This window comes from Pogona vitticeps, chromosome 3 (genome assembly GCF_051106095.1).
Source record: "Pogona vitticeps strain Pit_001003342236 chromosome 3, PviZW2.1, whole genome shotgun sequence".
In the NCBI taxonomy this organism is placed as follows: Eukaryota; Metazoa; Chordata; class Lepidosauria; order Squamata; family Agamidae; genus Pogona; species Pogona vitticeps.
In genome coordinates, this window is record NC_135785.1 from 203,699,022 (window position 1) to 203,718,513 (window position 19,492).

The 19,492-nt window shown below is 40.4% G+C and overlaps 2 protein-coding genes across 4 annotated transcripts in view; both read right to left on the reverse strand.

Annotated features, from left to right (window-relative positions):
* Positions 1-18,544, reverse strand: part of MRPS6 (mitochondrial ribosomal protein S6) — a 41,469-nt gene extending 22,925 nt beyond the window's left edge. Inside the window, exon 1 of the mRNA XM_020796280.3 lies at positions 18,407-18,544. Within this exon, the coding sequence (XP_020651939.3) occupies positions 18,407-18,451 (45 nt within the window). The 5' untranslated portion in view covers positions 18,452-18,544. The remainder of the gene's footprint in view (positions 1-18,406) is intronic.
* On the reverse strand, positions 132-18,549 carry SLC5A3 (solute carrier family 5 member 3). 3 transcript variants are annotated; one of them, XR_012085118.2, is made up of 3 exons: positions 18,407-18,549; positions 6,419-10,499; positions 132-6,077 (listed from the first exon to the last, which is right to left on the reverse strand). XR_012085118.2 is itself a non-coding variant. In XM_020796279.3 (2 exons), the coding sequence occupies exon 2, from the start codon at positions 10,199-10,201 to the stop codon at positions 8,042-8,044; it is 2,160 nt and encodes a 719-aa protein (XP_020651938.3). In that variant the 5' UTR covers positions 10,202-10,499; positions 18,407-18,549; the 3' UTR covers positions 132-8,041. The 3 variants fall into 3 exon arrangements, 2 of the variants coding, with proteins under 2 accessions (XP_020651938.3, XP_072850209.2); XM_020796279.3 differs by having other exon boundaries at positions 132-10,499; XM_072994108.2 differs by lacking the exon at positions 18,407-18,549 and adding an exon at positions 11,480-11,634 and having other exon boundaries at positions 132-10,499.
* Between the last annotated feature and the right edge of the window lie 943 nt (positions 18,550-19,492).

Genomic DNA, 19,492 nt, shown 5'->3' on the forward strand with positions numbered 1-19,492 from the left:
TATGAAGCTCTGAAAATAATCCTTGTATAATCAATGGCATGAAAATAAGTATCTGAAGAGTCATCCTATTTGAAATTTGCCTCATAATCTCTTTTCCAAAATGGTTTTAAAAAATAGATGTAAGATGTGTGGGTTTTTTTGGTAATTTTATTTAAGGTTTGTACAGAAGTTTAAACATTTCCATACAATAACTGTGACAGGACAAAATTCAATATTCAAAAGGAATGCAAACTGCAAGAAATACAGTTTTAATAATATGAATACTCTAATAAGAGTTTTATTTTGAAGACTAATTCCAGAGGCAAAAAAATTGATAGAATACAATATACAGCAAACAATATACACAGGGCTAGCAATGGGAACCAAGGTTTGCATGATAATTTATTTCAATGTTATTTATATTAATAATAGTGTATACAATCAAATTATTCTTTCAATGGCAAATCTGTCTGGACAATAGCAATGTACAGTAAAGAAATACTTGTTTCCTTAAAGCTTCTATTGTACTGTAAGAGGTACTACTATAAGATGTTTTCAATAAAATGGCCTTACTTGACAGATGAACCTTAAAAAGAAACCTGACCAAAGAGCCCTGGAATCAAGTAGGTTTATTATATCTGTATGCTCATTTGATTAATATTTTCCCTCAACAGCTTGAGTGGTGTCTGAAGACTTAACTTGTGGAACCTCATTAGTTTTTTGGTCTGCAAAATCTTGATTTTAATGTCTATTTTTTTAAAAAAAAACACCAAAGCAATTTATCGGCTTTACTTTAATATAAGCTGCAAAAAAAAAAAAAAAAAAAACCCACAAGAGTGGCAAACAGAAGAAAAATAACACTGGACATACATTAAAAAAAACTTGTATCAAAAAGGTGCAACATAAAAGCAGCAGCATCTTTGACACTGTACTTAAAAGTAAGAGGATGAATAAAATTATTTCTGTAGCAATATTAGAAAAGAATTAGCTTTCTTCTTGAAGAAGACTACTAAATTTTTTGCACAGCAACTATTTTTATATCCACCTCATTTAAAAGCATGTGTTCATAGACATTTCATATTGTCATATGTCATCACCGCTTTTGCTCAGTGTCTGACTTTGCCCAGTGAAGCTGATAAATGCTATGGAAAAGTAGTGTCATCAGATGTCACTACATAACATTTTATATTCAATACAATCAGAACAAAAGTAAAGCATCTGCTTTGAAACCAGCCCCCCAACTGTTTCGTAGGAAGGAAAAGCTATTTTGCCAACAAGAGTTTAAAGAGCTCACAGTGGAAATTAGAAATCCTACTTTTATATATACATTCTAGAACTACTTTTTACCCTAAAAACTAACCAAAACACATTTAAAACCACTGAGTTATGCACAATTTCTCTGGTAAGAACCTTTAAGCATTTTACACACTTCTGACTAAGAATATCACACATAACAGGTTAGGTGCATTTTTAAAACATCAAGTTTTAAGGGCACAAACATACAGTATACTGAAAACAATATATGCAATTTAAATACATTGCATTTTTCAAAATTTCATTAAAAAACTAATTTGTAAATTTAATAAGAATACTTTGGGGATGATTCACGCACATAGAAATACACATAGCTAAATACATTATAATTTACTTTAGAGTAAGGAATTTTTAAAATAAAGCTGTAATATTCAACAAAATGACATTTGTATGTATACAATTAACCAACAATCCAGACTCCATCTCTTTCTTTCCCCCGCCCCCAAAAAAGGTGTTTTGCACTAGGGAAGTGATTTTATGAGGCACATCACAAGTGCCATGCTAAGAGTTTTGAAATGATTGCAAAAGAGAAAAAGAAGATACAGATTATCACAGTCAGACTCTTGTTTCTTCTGGATAATAAAGCAGCAAGGAACTTTGGCAACAAAAAAGGGTAACTTTCCAAAATCAAAACTATTTTTCCCCTGAATACAGTGCAAATTTAAAGCCCTCGTACAGCTTCTGTTAGTTTAAATTAACTTTAGAAACCCTAATTTTAAAACAGGTCTGAAAGTCTGAAGCAGGGCTTGATCAAGTGTTATGCTGACATGCAAGGTAATAATTTGCAAGAGACACAGAAGGAATTCTCATACAGCTGGCCAAATCCATACAGTACTGGAATGATTGTTTGCTCCCATATTTCGACATGTTCTGGCCCCTGAGAGAATACCAAAGCTTACGTTCTACAAATGAACGGCAGTCTATGAGAAAGTCCCTTTGAATGTCTGTTAGCCTCTTACAAGAATATACAACCCAGTTAAGATTATACTATCGCTAACAAGAAACCATGCTGTCTATATGGCAAGCCATAAGATAGATGGAAGGCATATCTATGGAATGCAGGAAATATTATTTCTAGCACACAGCCCAGAGGATCAAAGTTGGAATTCTCCTCAGTGGCAAGATTTAGAAGAGGAAAAATTTACAGTGGTTTACAAGTTTCAGAATGCTGTGTTAATAAAATGGCACGAAAATATATTTACTCTTAGAACAATGACTAACAGGGTGAACAATTTACATTATTATTAAGCAGCAATAAATTGTGCAGTAACATTCTTCTTTAGGGCCATTTTTCTTTTAGTTTTCTTAAATGTCATTACATGTAATGAAACAGTAAAAGCCAGTGTAATGTAAGATGCAGAGATCTGGCAATACATGAAACAGTTTTATTATTTAGAGAATAATTGTTCTATGTGTTATGTCTTCTTTTAAAACAAAACAAACCAATATCACACCATAAACAGACTCTAAACTGCTATTTAAATACTTTCTAGACTATGGCTAGAAAGTAACAGAAGGATTTAGAAAAATATAAATGCTCCCTCATGATGTAAGTAGAAATACGAAGAATTAGCAAGAAATAAGTAGTTTCATCACAGATGAGATACACTAACCTAACAAGGTTATATTTTGCTACTAAAAGGCACTATAACAAGCTACTACACATTTACTTGTTTACTTTGAAGAAAAAACCATAAGAAGATATTCTAAAAGGAATTTTCAGTAATAAGAATAAAGAAATATGGGAACGCCAATATTCTTGCAACCACATAAGAACTGGTTTAGGAGGTTATATTATATAAGTCACACTTAGGATATCTTCTGCTAAAGAGAGAAAACAGGAAGGAACATGACTGCCAGGTTCTGACCCAGAGACTGTCATTTACCAGACCAGATGATACCACTGAGAGCAAGAAACCTGCAAACAGATCACAGTTTCATACCTAAAATCTAAGACTGTACAATCTTCACTGGGCCTAAAACAGACTTTCTCCCTTCCCACTCTCTTTTGCAAGTAGGAACAAGCAACTTTAGAACAAATGAGTTTCATATCCTATATAAACTCAGGAACTGTGGTTTGCTTGAACCAAAACTAGCTCGCAAACTAAAGTAACAAATCATAGTTTAATGTCCTGGTTTATTAAAGCAGTTTAGGTGATAATCTGGACCTGCAATAAGAGTGCAAATAAAAGGTTTTTAATAGCATGTTTAATCCTACCACTGCAGAACCTTACTTTGCAAGTGATTTAGTAACCAGGATTACAGTTTGTTCCCCACAGCACAACAGAACAGGAAACATTGTTCTGACTGCTTCATCACATCCTATGATGTCTTAAAATGACAGGTAGTATTTTGGCTTAGAACCTGGCAGTCTGAAGCAGGAGAGCCCAGGAGAGGTAAGCATATGCCAAGAAAATCATTTATAGTTACGAAATAGGTAAAGGTAACGGTTCCCCTTGACATTTGGTCCAGTCGTGTCCAACTCTAGGACACGGTGCTCGTCCTCATCTCCAAGCCATAGAGCCAGCGTTTGTCCGTAGACAGTTTCCATGGTCACGTGGCCAGCGCGACTAGACGCAGAACGCTGTTACCTTCCTACCGTGGTGGTGCCTATTTATCTACTCACATTTACATGCTTTAGAACTGCTAGTTTGGCAGGAACTGGGACAAGCGACGGGAGCTCACTCCGTCACGTGGATTCGATCTTACAACTGCTGGTCTTCTGACCTTGCAGCACAGAGGCTTCTGCAGTTTAACCTGCAGCGCCACCACGTCCTTTTAGTTATGAAATAGCTGCCTAAATATGACAATGTTGTAAGATTACATAGATCATGTACAAACAAAAGAGAAAATAAAAATGTTATATGGGCCCAAATAGGATAAACTTGCAGGTAATTTTTTCTATAGACTTTGGCAAACCTTTCCATTATTGTTCTAACTTGCAAAGTGGTCTGATATTTAGGTTTTTACACACTGCATTATCCCTTGGAATATGGCTGTATTGCATTAATAATTAACATTGATCCAAAATAAATGCTGCCATATACATTCATAATACTGCATAAATATTGTGTCTTGGGATCAGGACAAAAGAAATAATAGACATTGCTATTTTAATGTGGCAGTAATGCCTGGAACATGGCTTAGTCTATAAAAGGCATCTTAGGAGGAGAGATGGATGGGAGCCAAACTGATCCCTGAGCTAGCCCACCTACATGCAACAGCTGCCAACTCACTGAAAACACAGCCATCACTGCAAGTGCCAACAAGAACCACATTCTCCAATTCAGCAGCCATTCTACTAATCAACATCTCAAAACTAGCAACAATTGCTCTCTCTGGGCATGGAAGGCCATTCTACTAAGTAGGCTCTTGGTCCAGTGAGAGCTCTCAATTTCATATACAGTGCCTCGCAAGACAGGCGCCCCGTTTAACGATGAAACCGCATTACGACGATCTTTTTGCGATCGCAACTGCATTCGCAGAACGATGATCTGAATGGGGTTTTTTCGGTTTGTGATGATCGGTTCCCTGCTTCAGGAACCGATTCTCACAAAACGACGATTTTAAAACAGCTGATTGGCAGTTTAAAATGGCCCCCCGCTGTTTTCTGCGATGGAGTCCTCGCTGCACGGGCAGCAAAAATGGCCACACTATGGAGGATCTTCGCTGGACGGTGAGTTTCAAGCCCATAGGAACACATTAAGCAGGTTTTAATGCGTTTCTATGGGCTTTTTAATTTCGCTTTACAATGTTTTCGTTCTACAGCGATTTCGCTGGAACAAATTAACATTGTAATGTGGGGCACCACTGTACTGCCTAATATATGAATTGAGAGCTCTCAAATTTCAAAAGCTGTCTAGCACATTACATGGCAAGCTGCTTTTAATCACACACCAGCAAATCAAGATTACAGTCAGACTATAGACTACAGGCCCTGATTTGCTCATAATCTGGAGTCATTCAGCATTAAACAGCAATTTACAAAGCAAGTTGCAGAGTAACATGATTAAAGACAGTATCATCATTAGTATTTCCCAATCTGAATTTTAGTTGTGGCAAACACTTTTGAGCCTGAGTGTCCAAACTGGAAACAAAAAACCTGGCAGGCAGCAGGTGGCAAAACCAGAAGTGGTGGTGGCGGAAGTGGAAGTGGCAGAAGGAGGGGGAATCCTGGGCACAGAGGTGCCTCGAGACCCCATTCCAGATCTGCTGCCAGTGTCAGCTGCTGCAGATGCTGGCCTGCTGCCTGTCGAAGCACCAGCACCATGGCTGCAGCTGCCTCCAGAGGTCTGGCTGCGGGTGTGTGTGTGTGTGGGGAGTAGCTATCCAGTGACTTATGGCTCGCGTGCCTGCAGAAAAGCCTCTGCATGCCAGCTGTGGCACGCGTGCCATAGGTTCGCCATTGCTGTTTTAGATAAAATAGGGCCTCCATATCCACTGGGGATTGGTTCCAAGCCTCTCCCAATGGATTCTGAAAACCATGAATAGTGGACATACTTGACCAACCAACGGATAGAAAGAACGAAATAAGGAAGGGGGAAAAAAACAAAAAAATATTTTCACATGCATTACCAGAACTGACCATCCAGAGATCATACTATGTATTATTCACTAACAAGTATCCATGGCACAGTCTCTGGCTGCTGCTAGTAGCCAGTTCCGGTAATACATGTGAACATAGTTTTTTTTATAGATTCATTCTTTTAATATTTTTCATACCATGGATAAGTGAATCATTGGATACTGATCCCATGGATAAGGGCCCCCAACCATATTGCTAACTGTTGGAAAGTACCCTTGCAATCTCAGCTTTGGAGGAAATTGGCAATTGTTAAGACAATTCTTTCTTACTACAGAGAATGTCAGTCTTCAGTACTGTAGCCCTTCCGGCAGGAGCGGGGAACCCTCACACGTCCACTTACTGAATTCCAATCGAAGTTCAATAAGAACTGGACCCTAGCTGATATAGTCAGTTGAAGCCCAATATCTGGAAGGCCAGGAGCTCCCCGTTCCTGATGGGGTTCAACTGCAGCATTCACCTCTTATCTTAAAACCAATTAAAACTCCCCTAGGCTCAATTAGGATTGGAAGAGCAATTATGAACAACACGGCAGAATGCTACAGGAGAGCTTTCTGAAGAGGTTCTACAGTCACTCATGACTTCCAGGAACTATTTCCATGAGCCCTGCCTGTTGCCAATTCTCCAGCACGGAGGTGCAGCTACTGTCCTCCATTGTGCCGCATAAGCATTCAAAACGTTGAGGATTGAGGGAACAGAAAAACAGTGCTCCTTGCTGCCACAACCACAACCACAACAGCTGCCAGGCTAAGACAAGTCCTTCCTGTGACATTCATTTAAAAATCCAATCCTGAGGAAAAACAGTGGCCAAAATGCTTCCGTTTGCACTGAAGTTAAGCAATGCAGTTGCTGAAATTCATATTCATAGCTACACTGGGGTTGTCCCATTTAAATATTTTCTGCTTTGGTTACCAATCTTACTTACATTACATGTCTTTAGTCTATAACCTCAAGAGGAAAGAGTAAATATGCCTTGAAACATTAAGATTTCCTTTGAAAAGGGAAAAGGAGGACATTACATAACCTTTTTCTGCTCCTAACCGCCTCCCACCAAAAAAATGAAACCCAAATAAAGGAATGTTAAGAGAAAAGGGCACCTGTCTGTATCAGTTTTTTTTTTCTAATTCATCATCAGACACCAGAACAGATTTAAACAGAACATTACACTGTATATAGACTGTACAAAGGCTGGGGCAGGTGGAAGAACGCTAGATTCTTTCCTTTGCCAACATACACTGTGGAAAATACTGTAGTAATCCTAAAGATTTTAATGGAAAAAATGTATGATAAAAAATAGATATACAAGCAAAATAACATACATTTATAAATATACCAGACAGATTAATATTCTACTGACTTTCTGGAGCTGCCTTTGCTAAACTGACACTATCTAAATGTATTGGACTACAATGCCCATCATCCTACGAGGAATGTTGGTAAGATGTTGGAAATCAGTATATCTAGAGGATGTCAGCTTGTCTGGTCTGGACCGTTCTTTCTGCACAGATTTGCACAGGTATCTATTCACTACTTTTAATAGTTTTTTTAAAATAGACAGCAAGAGCACAGACTGTTTTAAAATATTTGGCTTTATCTAAAAAAAGAAAAAGGGCAGCTGTAGAATTGTACAGTGTGGGATTCCAACCACCTGAAATACCAGGGATCAGATAAAATTTATGGGGCTGGGGAGTGAACACATAGCTAGATCTGTAAATCTGAGGGGTAGGAAAAATCCCAGAAAAAGCTGCTTTATTCACATCATTCAGAATATAGTATCTACTCACATTCAGAAATCTTCTACTGCATTCTTTATAATATACAACTTAACCAGATTGGAAGTGTTAATATTCTAATCTTAACCCTATTTTTATTTTTGACAGAATGCTGAAGGATTTCACCTTTAAAACATTAATGTCTCCTTTTGGTATCCAAAACTCAGCTTTCCATACTGCAGTTCCCCAGACATTCTGCATTAAAGCAGAAATGTTCTGATGTATTTTAAAAATGATTTTCAGATTGGTTGAAAAATAGTTTGGCTGATAATAATAGTGTAAAGAATGCCTGAGATGTTAAGACACAAACACATACATAATTTTTATATAAATATTTTCCAAAGAACCTTGTCTCTACTTCAGTTTGACCATACTCTTAAAAGTAATCATTTGTTCACAAAGAGAAATAAACAAACATGAATATTCCAAGTGAACACACACAGAATAATACACAATTTAGTAGTAATTTAACTTTTGGGGTTTCTTCCAGCATTTGTAGACAAATAGTCTCATCTTCCTCCTTCTCTGGGATGACTCTATCATTCATACTTCTACTTTTAAAGCCACAGAACCAATCTATGAATCTCCAGTTTTTCTTACTACCCTCTGTCTCCTCCTCATCTTCCTCCTTAGTCTTCTTTTGACCCATAAGAGCTGCCTGACCATTAGAGTAACAATCAACTGGTGTCTCAACTTCTGAGTTACTCAGAGAAATCACTGGATTGCTGTCATCTGTGCAAGTAAGGAGAAGATTAACATTTTCCGGCTGATCATTTTTATCATTTTCTTCAGACTTCCCATTTGAAGAGATAAGATTGGGAGTTTCACTATATTTTAAGATGGTCTTCTCTTGTGCTTTGAATGAACTGCCCACTGAAGTGTTTTCTTTCAGTGTCCTCTTTCTCCTAGACCAGAATGTTGTCATGCGAATCTGTTCCTTTGAAGGTGGCGGTGTAAGCAAACTTACTGTTATAGCCACAATTCCAGTGATCCAGAACAGTGCAGTTGCAACATACATGTAATGGATACTTTTAATAAAGAACGGCCTTGTGTCTGGTTGGTTACATTCAGGGACACGATAGATAAATGCCAGTATCAGTCGTACAGCTCCCAAAACAAATCCAACAATTCCACCAAAAAAGGCCCCTTGCTCATTGCAACGCTTCCAGAACACACCCAAGAGAAATATAGCAGCCACAGGTGGAGTCAAGTAGTCTGCTACCTCTTGTATATATAGATACATTTGGCCTCCTTGCATCTCCACTATTATTGGCACCCAGGCAATGCTTATTACCACCATAAAAGCAACAAAAACTCTTCCAACAATCATTAGTTCTCTGGATGATGCATTTTTCCGTATGAGGAGCTTGTAGATATCAAGTGTAAATATAGTACTGGCACTATTAAATATAGAATCAAGATCACTCATTAATGCAGCAATCATTACAGCCATCATAAGGCCTCGGAGGCCAACAGGAACAAGCTTCATTACCAGACGTGGGTAGGCAATGTTAGAGCATCCAGCTCTGCTCCCACATACTTGCATACAGTGTTCTGGATTGATACATGCAATATCTTCTGGAAATAGTATTCGTGAAATCATCCCTGGAACAACTATAAGGAACATGGGCAAAAGCTTTAGAAAGCCTGCCATCAGAGTGGATCCTTTGGCATGAGCAATGTTTTTTGCTGCTAAAACTCTCTGAACAATGACTTGGTCTGCACACCAGTACCATACAGAAGCTGGAGTCTGCCCCAAAAGGAAACCAGGCCATGGAATATCTTCATCAGTTGGTTCACGCAACATTCTCAGTGAATCAGGCTTTGGGTCAACATGGCAGGAATTAGTATTGGAAAGGTTGTATGTCAACAAGATTGATGTAATATTTGGTTTTGCCAACATGTATCTTCTCTTCAACTCTTCAAACCCACCAACTTCTGATATACTTATGATCATAAGTGTGAAGGCACCAACAACCATGAGAAGAGCTTGAACCGTGTCTGTGTAGATGACTGCCACGAGACCCCCAGTCACTGTCAGTAATGCAGTCATTCCAATCAACAGTATAACTGACAAATAAATATTCCAACCCAGTGATTCTTGAATAAACAATGCACCTGAATATAAGTCTACTGAAAGTTTGGTGAAGATATATAGAACCAGAGACAACACTGCAAAGTACACTTGAATTCTGTGCCCTCCAAAGCGTTTGGATAAGTATCCAGGCATGGTGTATATTCCTGATCGTATGTAGACTGGAACAAAGATCCATCCCAAGAGCTGTAAAAGCATTAAGGCATTGAACTCCCATGCCCCAACGGCAAATCCACTTGCTGCTCCGGATCCTGCAAGACCAATGAAATGTTCGCTCCCGATGTTGCTCACAAACAAGGAAGCACCAATTGCTACCCACGTCAAAGATCGCCCTGCCAGGAAGTAACCACTTACAGTGCTTCGATTGGATTTCCACATGGCAAAAAAGCCTATGCACATCACAAGCACAAAATACACTGCCACAACGGCAATGTCTGCTGGTTCCAAAGCTGCCCTCATTTTTGTAAACAAAGTAAATTCCAAATGTTGAAGTCCAAGATCAAAGACCCCAAGCTTTAGTAAGACAAATCAGTTTAGTTTTACAAACACTGTGGATCAAATTCTTTGTCCATTGGTTTGCTGTCTTGATAGTAGTGGTTGCAGTACAACTTTGAGAAGACAAAATTTGTTTTTTCCGCTTCTTAAATACTTAGCACGCACTTTAATTCGCCAATCCACAAGAGCATCACCATTAACTTTGTTGATGTAGCAGAAATTCTTAGATGCAGCTAAGTTAGTGAGGCCTACTGTACCAACCCTGCAAGGCAGCAAAGACAAAAGACAAAGATTGAATTAGAGAAGGCTTTTACTAAGCACCAGAAAAAAACTGAATTCTCAAAAAAATTAGCTGTATAAAATAGCAGCTTTTCTTCCCTTGTAAATGTCACACAGAATTCTACATCATGAAAGAAATAACTTTCCAACCTTTAAACAGAGTTCATCAATAAATAATCAGAATGTGCACTGTTTTCTCTGAATTCACAAACCAGAGTCTTTTTTTCCTGAATTAGGATGCAGCAAAAACAGGGAAGTTTATAAGTGGGGGGGGGGATTCAAGTGAGATTACTCTGGAGTAAGGCCATAAAAGACTTGTGTGAACAGTCAGGTTTTAACCTGTTTCCTAAATCCAAGGAGGGATTGGGATAATCGTACCTCAGGTGGGAGCGAGTTCCAAAGCAATGTGGTGACCACAGAGAAGGGCCAGTTTCGAGTAATAGATTTTTGGGATTCTGTCATGGTCATTACCTGCCGCATCGAAGTATATGAGGTATGGGTGGGATAAGTAGACGTTTTGAGAGAGAGAGGCAACTCAGACAGGTAGTGTCAAAGGAGGAAATGTGAATAGCTAAAAGAAATACGTTCCACTACCTTTCAGCAAGCATAATATTATTAGGCCTTGAGATTGCAGTCCTAAGCATACTTAATAGGGAGTAAATCCCACTGAACTTAAAAGGATTTACATCTGCATAAATATGAACAGGACTGTATCTTAGAAAACTCAAAAAAAAAACAACCTCTGGCGTTAACTCTTTTGTCCTCTTTACGCGTTATAACTGATAACATCAAGGACTGTGAGGAGCATGTGGGACGGTTACCTATTTTGTGGGAGAGACTTCTGACAAGTATTGCAGTCCTAAATTGTTAAGGGCTTTATAGGACACAACTAGAGATGGGGGCATTCATATATGAATATCCCCACACAGGTGGTGATAATGAGGGTCCAGATGGTCCACTCACCAATCCGCTGCTGCTGCAGACGCCGCGATTCTTCCAATGGCTCTGCAGACCGCGATCTGCAAGCCACTCTTCGACCTTGCAGCGAGGTTTGTCCTCCCATCTCCCACCAGGGGTGGCTAGCCAATCACGATCCACGAAGCCACTGGAAGGATTGTGGTGTCTGCAGCAGAGACACATCAGTGAGTGGACCATCCAGCCCCACGTGCTGGACCCTTGTTATTGCCACCTGTGCAGGAATATTCGCATTCAAATATCCCCATCTCTAGTCATGACCAGCACCTTGAATCGGGCACAAAAACTAACAGGGAACCAGTGGAGAAGCACCAAGACTGATGATATGTTTTTTTTATCTGCTGGTACCTGTAACCAGTCTGGCAGCTTCATTTTGAACCTGCTGATACTGTATTTCCATACTGACTTCAAGGACAGCCCTGCGAAGAGAGCATTGCAATAATCTATTCTAGAGATTACCATTGCATGAACCACTGTTGTTAGACATTTCTCACCCAGGTAGGAGTGCAGCTGGGCAATGGAGTTGATAAAAAGCACTCCTGACCACAGCAGATATTTCTGCCTTCAAAAAGAGTGCTGGGTCCAAAAATATACCCAAACTGAACCCAATCCTTCAAGGAAAAGTGTAAATCCATCAAGGCCAGGTATTCCTCTACTCAGTCCAATGATCCTCCCAACAGTAGAGTCTCCATCTTATCTGGATTCAATTTCAGTGTAATGCCCTTCGTCCAATCCATTATAAATGGTAGGCAGTGCTCAAGGACCACTATAGTATTTATAAGTATACATATTTTAAGAGACTCTCTGCTGTGGAGAACACAGCATATTACAGCAGTAGAGTTAAAGTATATAACTAAATCTACAAGATGACAACATTCAGTTGAGGTTAAATTGTCAGGCTGAACCTATATATCATGGGAAAAGAGGACAATTACTTGAAACCTCAAAGTAGTCACACAAAATTAAATGAATGATATGCATGAGCCACACATCTATACAATGAAACAAAATTCGCAGGGAAGCCTACAAATCTGCAATTTACATTGATGTGCAATTCACATAACTTACCACTTTTAGCAAACAAATCAATTCAGAGCACAACCATCAAATATACTGTGTTATATTTTCAGACAGGTATTGACAACAATGGATCAGGAAAGGTGAGCTATTTTCAGAGTTATGACGGGGGCCCAGTATGGTCTACAAAGATTCCCATAAATATGATGCCCTCCTCCCCATGGTACCATCCTTCAACTAGTTTCATAACCTTTGTACTATATAGCTGCCTCATTTAGAAAGGTTGAAATGCCTCTTCTAAGACTTACTGGCAGAATGAAATTTAAGTTAAAATATGCAGGGCTTTTTGGTCCAGCTCCTTTGCCTTGGGCCCCAATGATCACCAGATTGCCTTTCCTACACACACACACACACACACCGCAAAACACTGAAATTGCATTCAACCCTGAGGATGAAAGAGCTTTTCATATTCTTGTACTAGATGGTCTAGTCAGAAACCCAGTAATAGTTCAATACAAACTACCTCCTGCCACTCCTCCTTTACAACAACATATATGTGATTCAAGTACAGTGATGCCTCGCAAGACGATTGCTACACGGGATAATTAATCCGCAAGGCAATGGGTTTTTGCAATTGTTGTTGCGCTTCTCAAGACGTTTTTTCCTATGGACGATTTCTGCAAGACAATGTTTGGGTCTATGCTTCGCAAAACGGGTGGTTTTTTTTTTTAGACCAATGTTCCGCAAGACCGTTTTTTCCCCACTGGAACGCATTAAATTGGTTTCAATGCATTCCAATGGGAAACCATGTTTCACAAGAAGGGGGGGGTTTTAGACCGATGCTTCGCAAGACAGTTTTCCCCCCATTGGAACGCATTAAATAGATTTCAATGCATTCCAATGGGGAACCGCGTCTCGCAATATGATGTTTTCTATGGACGATTTTTGCAAGACAATGATTTTCCCCCCATTGGCACGCATTAAATAGGTTTCAATACATTCCAATGGGAAACCATGTTTCACAAGGGTTTTTTTTTAAAGAGCGATGCTTCGCAAGACAGTTTCCCCCCCATTGGAACGCATTAAATAGATTTCAATGCATTCCAATGGGGAACCGCATTTTGCAAGACTGTGTTTTCACAAGATAGCGATTTTCACAGAACAAATTAACATCGTCTTGCAAGGCACTACTGTACAAAGTTTAAATACTTCAAGGGATAACGTAAACTACAGAATTACTTCAGCAAAATTTTCTAGATAAATAACTTTACCTGCTCTAAGAAACTCTCTCTGCATTTTTAATATAACCAGGAATCTTCTGTTCCCTACAGAAGCAGTAACTTTACAATAACTCCATTATTACTATATAACTCTAATTATTACAACAAAGAATTAGATCATTTTTCACTGTAACTCTTATAAAACTAACTCAAATGAAATTTAAGCACACAAAATATCTGATCAGCAACATCAGATCCTGAGACCTCTTGGTTTTTACTACAGTGGGGTCTTGACTTGAGAACTTAATCCGTATTGGAAGGCAGTTCTCAAGTCAAAAAGTCTGTAAGTCAAGTCTCCATTGACCTACAGTGCGTTGAAAACCGATTAATCCCGTAAAAGGCCGTTTTTGTTCCATTTTGGTTTTTTTCTGGTCTGTAAGTCAAATTTCAGCCTGCAAGTCAAACCTAAATTTTGCGGCCAGAGAAGTCTGTAACTCAAAAAGTCTGTAAGTCAAGGGTCCACTGTACTTGTATCTGAAATATTTTATCAAATTTTGAAACAAATTAATGCACAAGCTAAAAGCAAAATATAAAAAGCTTCAGCTTTTAGTTTGTTTTAATATGCTATCACCTCAAAGAATTTAGGCACAATACATCAGTACTGCACATTCTTACATTTACTTGCTAAGTAAACCCAGTATTTGAAAATAAATTCTACCTCTTAAAAACTATGGGTGACATCCAAAGAACACAAATGAAACTGGACCTTCCCATATCCACTTTCTTACTTTAGTTCCAAGGTGACTGAGGCTAGGTGAGAACTGACAAACATCAGAAACACCCAACCTTTGCCCACAAGAGAATCCCAGAAGGGATTCTCCAGATCCCACCCTATCAATTAAATCCAACTACACTGCAAATTTTCCTTTTCAATGAACAATGATGAGAAGAAAAGACATATCTCATTTTTCAGCTTACATGAAATCTTTAGGATGACATTTCAGCAGACTAACTGCATGCTCCGTTTTTTTCTACACTCTCATTATCATGATCTACCAGCATTTCTCTTGTATTATTCTTCCCTTACTTCTCACACTTTTACAACACCCAAAAGCCTTCACTTGATCACAGGAGATCTTATGAAACAAAATCTGTTTTAGGGAAACTCATGAAGTCATTAAGTAACATGGCAATTGCCCTTCCTTGGATTGGCCCTGCCACCAACTGATGTCCTCCACTATGAAGCAAGCTGTTTAAAACTGGCACCAGCAACCCAAATGGTCCCCGTTGACATACTTAAGAAAATCAGTAGGACATATGCCAGCTGCAGTCACAGCCACTAAGTAAACATTACAACAGCAGGCCTGTTTCTCAGTACATACTTGTACAGTTAACATTCAAACAAAGGGCCTTATTGATCGGAATTACCTAAATTTAGGCAATTTTCATGTAGCCCTTTCCAGATTTCCTTTATCTATTCCACACAGAAACAGAAAGTCAAAACATAAAAACGTGTATTTTCAGACACTCAAATAAAATCTGAGTCTTATTGTTGCCTTAGAGAGCTGCTACTACATAATTCAGCATAACTTGGTTGGTCATCCCCATAGTTACCTGGACGCAGCTGATCTTTCATACAAGTAAGCAAACATGGTCTACTGCATGTCAGATTCAACAGCAAGGTAACTGAACAGTCAAGATAAAAGATGCTCATTTTTAAAGTAATCATACAATGCAGGACTTAAAGCAACAGCTTCTATAGCTAAGTAACTCCACAACTCTCACACAATCAAAAACTGCATTTATTTGTTTTATTATGTTACATCAACCAGGTCAGTAAAGTATATGATTTTTTTCTCAGTAAGAATAACTGCTCAACAAGTATACAAGTTGAGAAAATGAACAACAGAAAACTAGATTACAATGAATAGAACCAAGGAAAAGGCCTTGCTGTACAACACAGTCTGTCCTCTACACTGACCAGTTTTGACTCCTACCTCCCTCTTCCGGTGAGTATACAGAACAGCAGTGACAATTGGCAGCACAAATCTAGTAAACTGGAGTTTTACCCAGAAGTGGGTTTCAGTGAAATCAAAGAGCTGAACTCTCAACTTTACAATACATTTATAAGCAAAAATTAAGGTAAGATAACCTACTATCTAAATACATTTCCTGATTACTGGTATATGGTAAGAAACTGGCAAATACTATAAACATGTTTAATGTTTATAAACAGTTGACTTTATTCCAGGACAGCAACCACTAGATAATATTATTGTTTTGACTTTAATCTTACTCAACTTGAGTTTACTAAATTATCTCCCCAATTTCCAGATGCAGGACTCTGGGATTTTTTGTGTCACCCCCACCTCCCTAACCAAGCAGAATTATGTCTGTTTTTTTAAAAAAAGGCCCAATGGGAAAGTGTATGCACGCATGGTGTTTACCTCTTTGTTTAAAGAACTGGGGTGTGATACCCAATCCACAGCTGTCTCAGCAGCAACTTTAAAACAACAGCTCTAATGCAGCCTGCATCTTTCCTGACTTATATCTAAGAAATACATACCATCTTGCCAAGAAACTTTTGGACTTAACATCTATGAGTAACTTTCCTGGCAAAATCCATCTTGCCATGAACTTTTGGACTTTTAAGTTCTTTGCACTGGTACATGCTTGACAAAGTGGTCCTGATCCACAAAATTTTGCAGATTGTATGATATTTTTAGTGGTCTATAAAGGTATCACCTAGTCTTGCCTTTTAGTCATCACTGACTACACTGAAGAGTAACTACAGTATAATACTCTGGACACTTTCAGAAGAAACAAAAACAACATGGATACCTCTGGAAATTGTTGTAAGGTAGTGATAAAGAAGAAGTACCACTTTGAAAATTCTGATACGATGCTGAAAGACTGCCTGACCCAAGGTCACCAGTCAATTTTCATGATTAAGTCAGTATTTGAATCCATGACTCCTGAATCCTATTCAGCACTTTACTGCTGCACCAGGCTTACACTCTCCAAGAGTGTCTTAGAGTTTATTAGCAATAAACCAGGGAATTTGGTAAATTTAATACAGTACTAAATTAAGGTAGAGGAGTCATATATAAAGTGTTCAGGTATGTACATCAAACACACAGACTGCAACTTCTGAGCTGTATAATACAGATTTTAGTCAGTAAAATCTACAGATGCAAAACTATACCAGAACATTCAGCTTAGTAATCCTAAACAAACTCATTTAAGAGTTAAGTCTCACTGAACTCAATGGGGTTTAACTCTGAGTAGATATGCACAAGATGACACTGTCATGTAATTCTGTCAAAATTTAAAGTGTAACAAGTGTTTTATTTCATAAAATTGATTCACTGAAAAGAAAATGAAGCATTTTTAAACCCTGATTATCTCTGTCAAGAGCTTTTTCAGACTATGCTAGTCCAGAAGAAAAAAATATAAACGTCATACTCTTTGTTTTTCACTATAATCAACATAAAAATCCATCTTATACCAACATAAGGCCACTGGTCCACCTAGCTAAGTATTTTCCAGTATTTTGCTCAGCAATTTTTTTTAGCCCTAATACAAGCTGTGGGGGATTGATCTTGGGACCTTCCACATGCAAAGTGCTCTGCTGTGGCTCCTCCCCACCACTCGTTGTGTTCACAGCCAAGAAGAAACCCAGCAGGCTTCCCATACTACTTTGCAATGTTATTAACCACGGAAGAAGTGCAAGAAGTTACAACAACGGCAGGATTTCTAAATTTTATTTTACTTTTAAGCTCTCTGTCCTGCCGTTCTCAACAAATTCCCTCTTTTCTCTGGGGCGGAATTCATTCCTGCTTCTGTAATGTGCAGTACGAGACTCAAAAACCCGAGGAGGAGGAGGAGGAGTCTCTCTTTCGAAAGGTATTCTAACCACCCGTGTCCACCGTTCAGCCGTGACCGCGCTTAAAACAAGCGCGAAAATGATCACCTGGTGCGATGCGACAAGCGGGCAGGGCGGAGAAACGGCCAGCGCCTGAAAACCGGGCGGCGAGGCGCGCATGTCGGTGCGTAAAATGGACATCTCTGCGTGTGGCCCGCGGAACCCTTTGCAAGTAGCGCCTTGCTGAACATGCCCCCCCCGCGACACAGCAATTACATTTTTAAAAATGAAAATAAAGGTTTTCCACTGGGAGGGGTAAACCGAGAAGAAGTGCCCCCCCCAAGTATGTCCTTTCGGTTTTTAACAAGAGGAGCGAAGCCGTGCGCTTTTGAGGCGCTTAGGAAGGGACAAGACGGGAGGCGCGGGGTGGGTGGGAGAGGAAGCAGGGCTGCCTCAGAACCACGACCCCTTGTTTTCCTTCAGAAGGGCCCCTTCCTCTAAATTTTCCGGCAAGGCTACTGCGCAAGCGGGGAAGGAGAAAGGAGAAGGGCAAGGCCACGGGACTGGTTTTGTTCCCTCCAACTTCGCACGCTGCTGCCGAGGGGAAGGAAAGGCGGGCGGACGGGAACAGGAAGGGCGGCGTGGAGGCATGGCTAGAAATTGGAAGTGGGGCCGGCGCGGGAAGTCCAGAAGGAGAAGGAGAAGAGAACGGGGGAGACGAGGAGGAGGAGGGCGTGGAGCGAGGGTGGCTTCTCTTCTCTCCCCCCCCCCAACCATTTAGCCATGCGGACCTCCCTCCACACGCACACTCACCCTCTGCATGACTTTTAGGATTAACGCCAGCTCATAACGGGGCATCTTTTGTGGGGAAGGTGCAGCTCGGGTGCCCCTGAGAAGAAACGGAGGCTTGGAAGAGGTGTGTGTGCGCGTAGCGGCGGCGACTGCCAAGCCCGACCCACCACCGGTCTCCGGCTGTTGCGACTAGGAGGGCGGCCGCCGGCGGATGCCTTTTAAGAGCGCTCGGCGGCGGCGGGTGCGTTCACGCCGTGGGGCCGCCCCTTTGCTTCCGTCAGGCGCCGCTTCTCGGTCCTCCTCGCTTGCTCTTCTTTACCGTTCCCGGGCTGGACAAAGTGGGCTTTTTGGGGACGCATGAATCCCCAAATCACGCCGCCGGACGCTTCTGTCTTAGACTCTGCGTTGGCCGGCGAAAGCGGGTACGCCTGAGAACGAAGCTGAAGGACGCCGTCTCTTTCTCTCTCACTCACTCCCCTTGTCGGTGGAGATGATGCTGGTCCCGCCTTTTCTCCCCCTCCTCTTTCTCTTCGTGGCCGCAGCTACGACTGCAGAGTGGAAATTTCCACTCGCTCTGCCTTCCTCCCCCTCCCCACGCCTTTCAGTTACACGTGGGAAATCACGCCGGCCGGCCGGCAATAAACGTGGGAGGCACCTTTGGAGCGGAATGACCCACATCTGGAAATACCCAACACGTTCTCCCCCCCCAAAAAAAAAAGTAAAATCCACACATGGCTATACGAATCCGAATGGGGTTGTGTCGCTGTAGGATAAGACACCTACAGCCGGAGGACTCTCCGTGCCTCACTGGCATTCCAGAAGCTTCTAGAAACACCTGTGGCTTTGCGAAGCTTTTAAAAAACAATTTTCGGGGCGTGTGGCTGGGTTGGACGGAATCCTTCTCCAAAAAAACCACACCCCTATCTACATAAACTAGAAGCGCCCTGGAGATCCCCGCGAAAAGTTGTAACACATCTACAATATACCGCATATACCGTGTTCTAGAAGCATCTACTGTACATAGACCTTGGGTCTCCCGATAGCTGTCCCCCCCCCCCAGCCGCCTCTGCGGCAGAATTAGGCTGCTCGGTCTCAACCGTTGCCTTT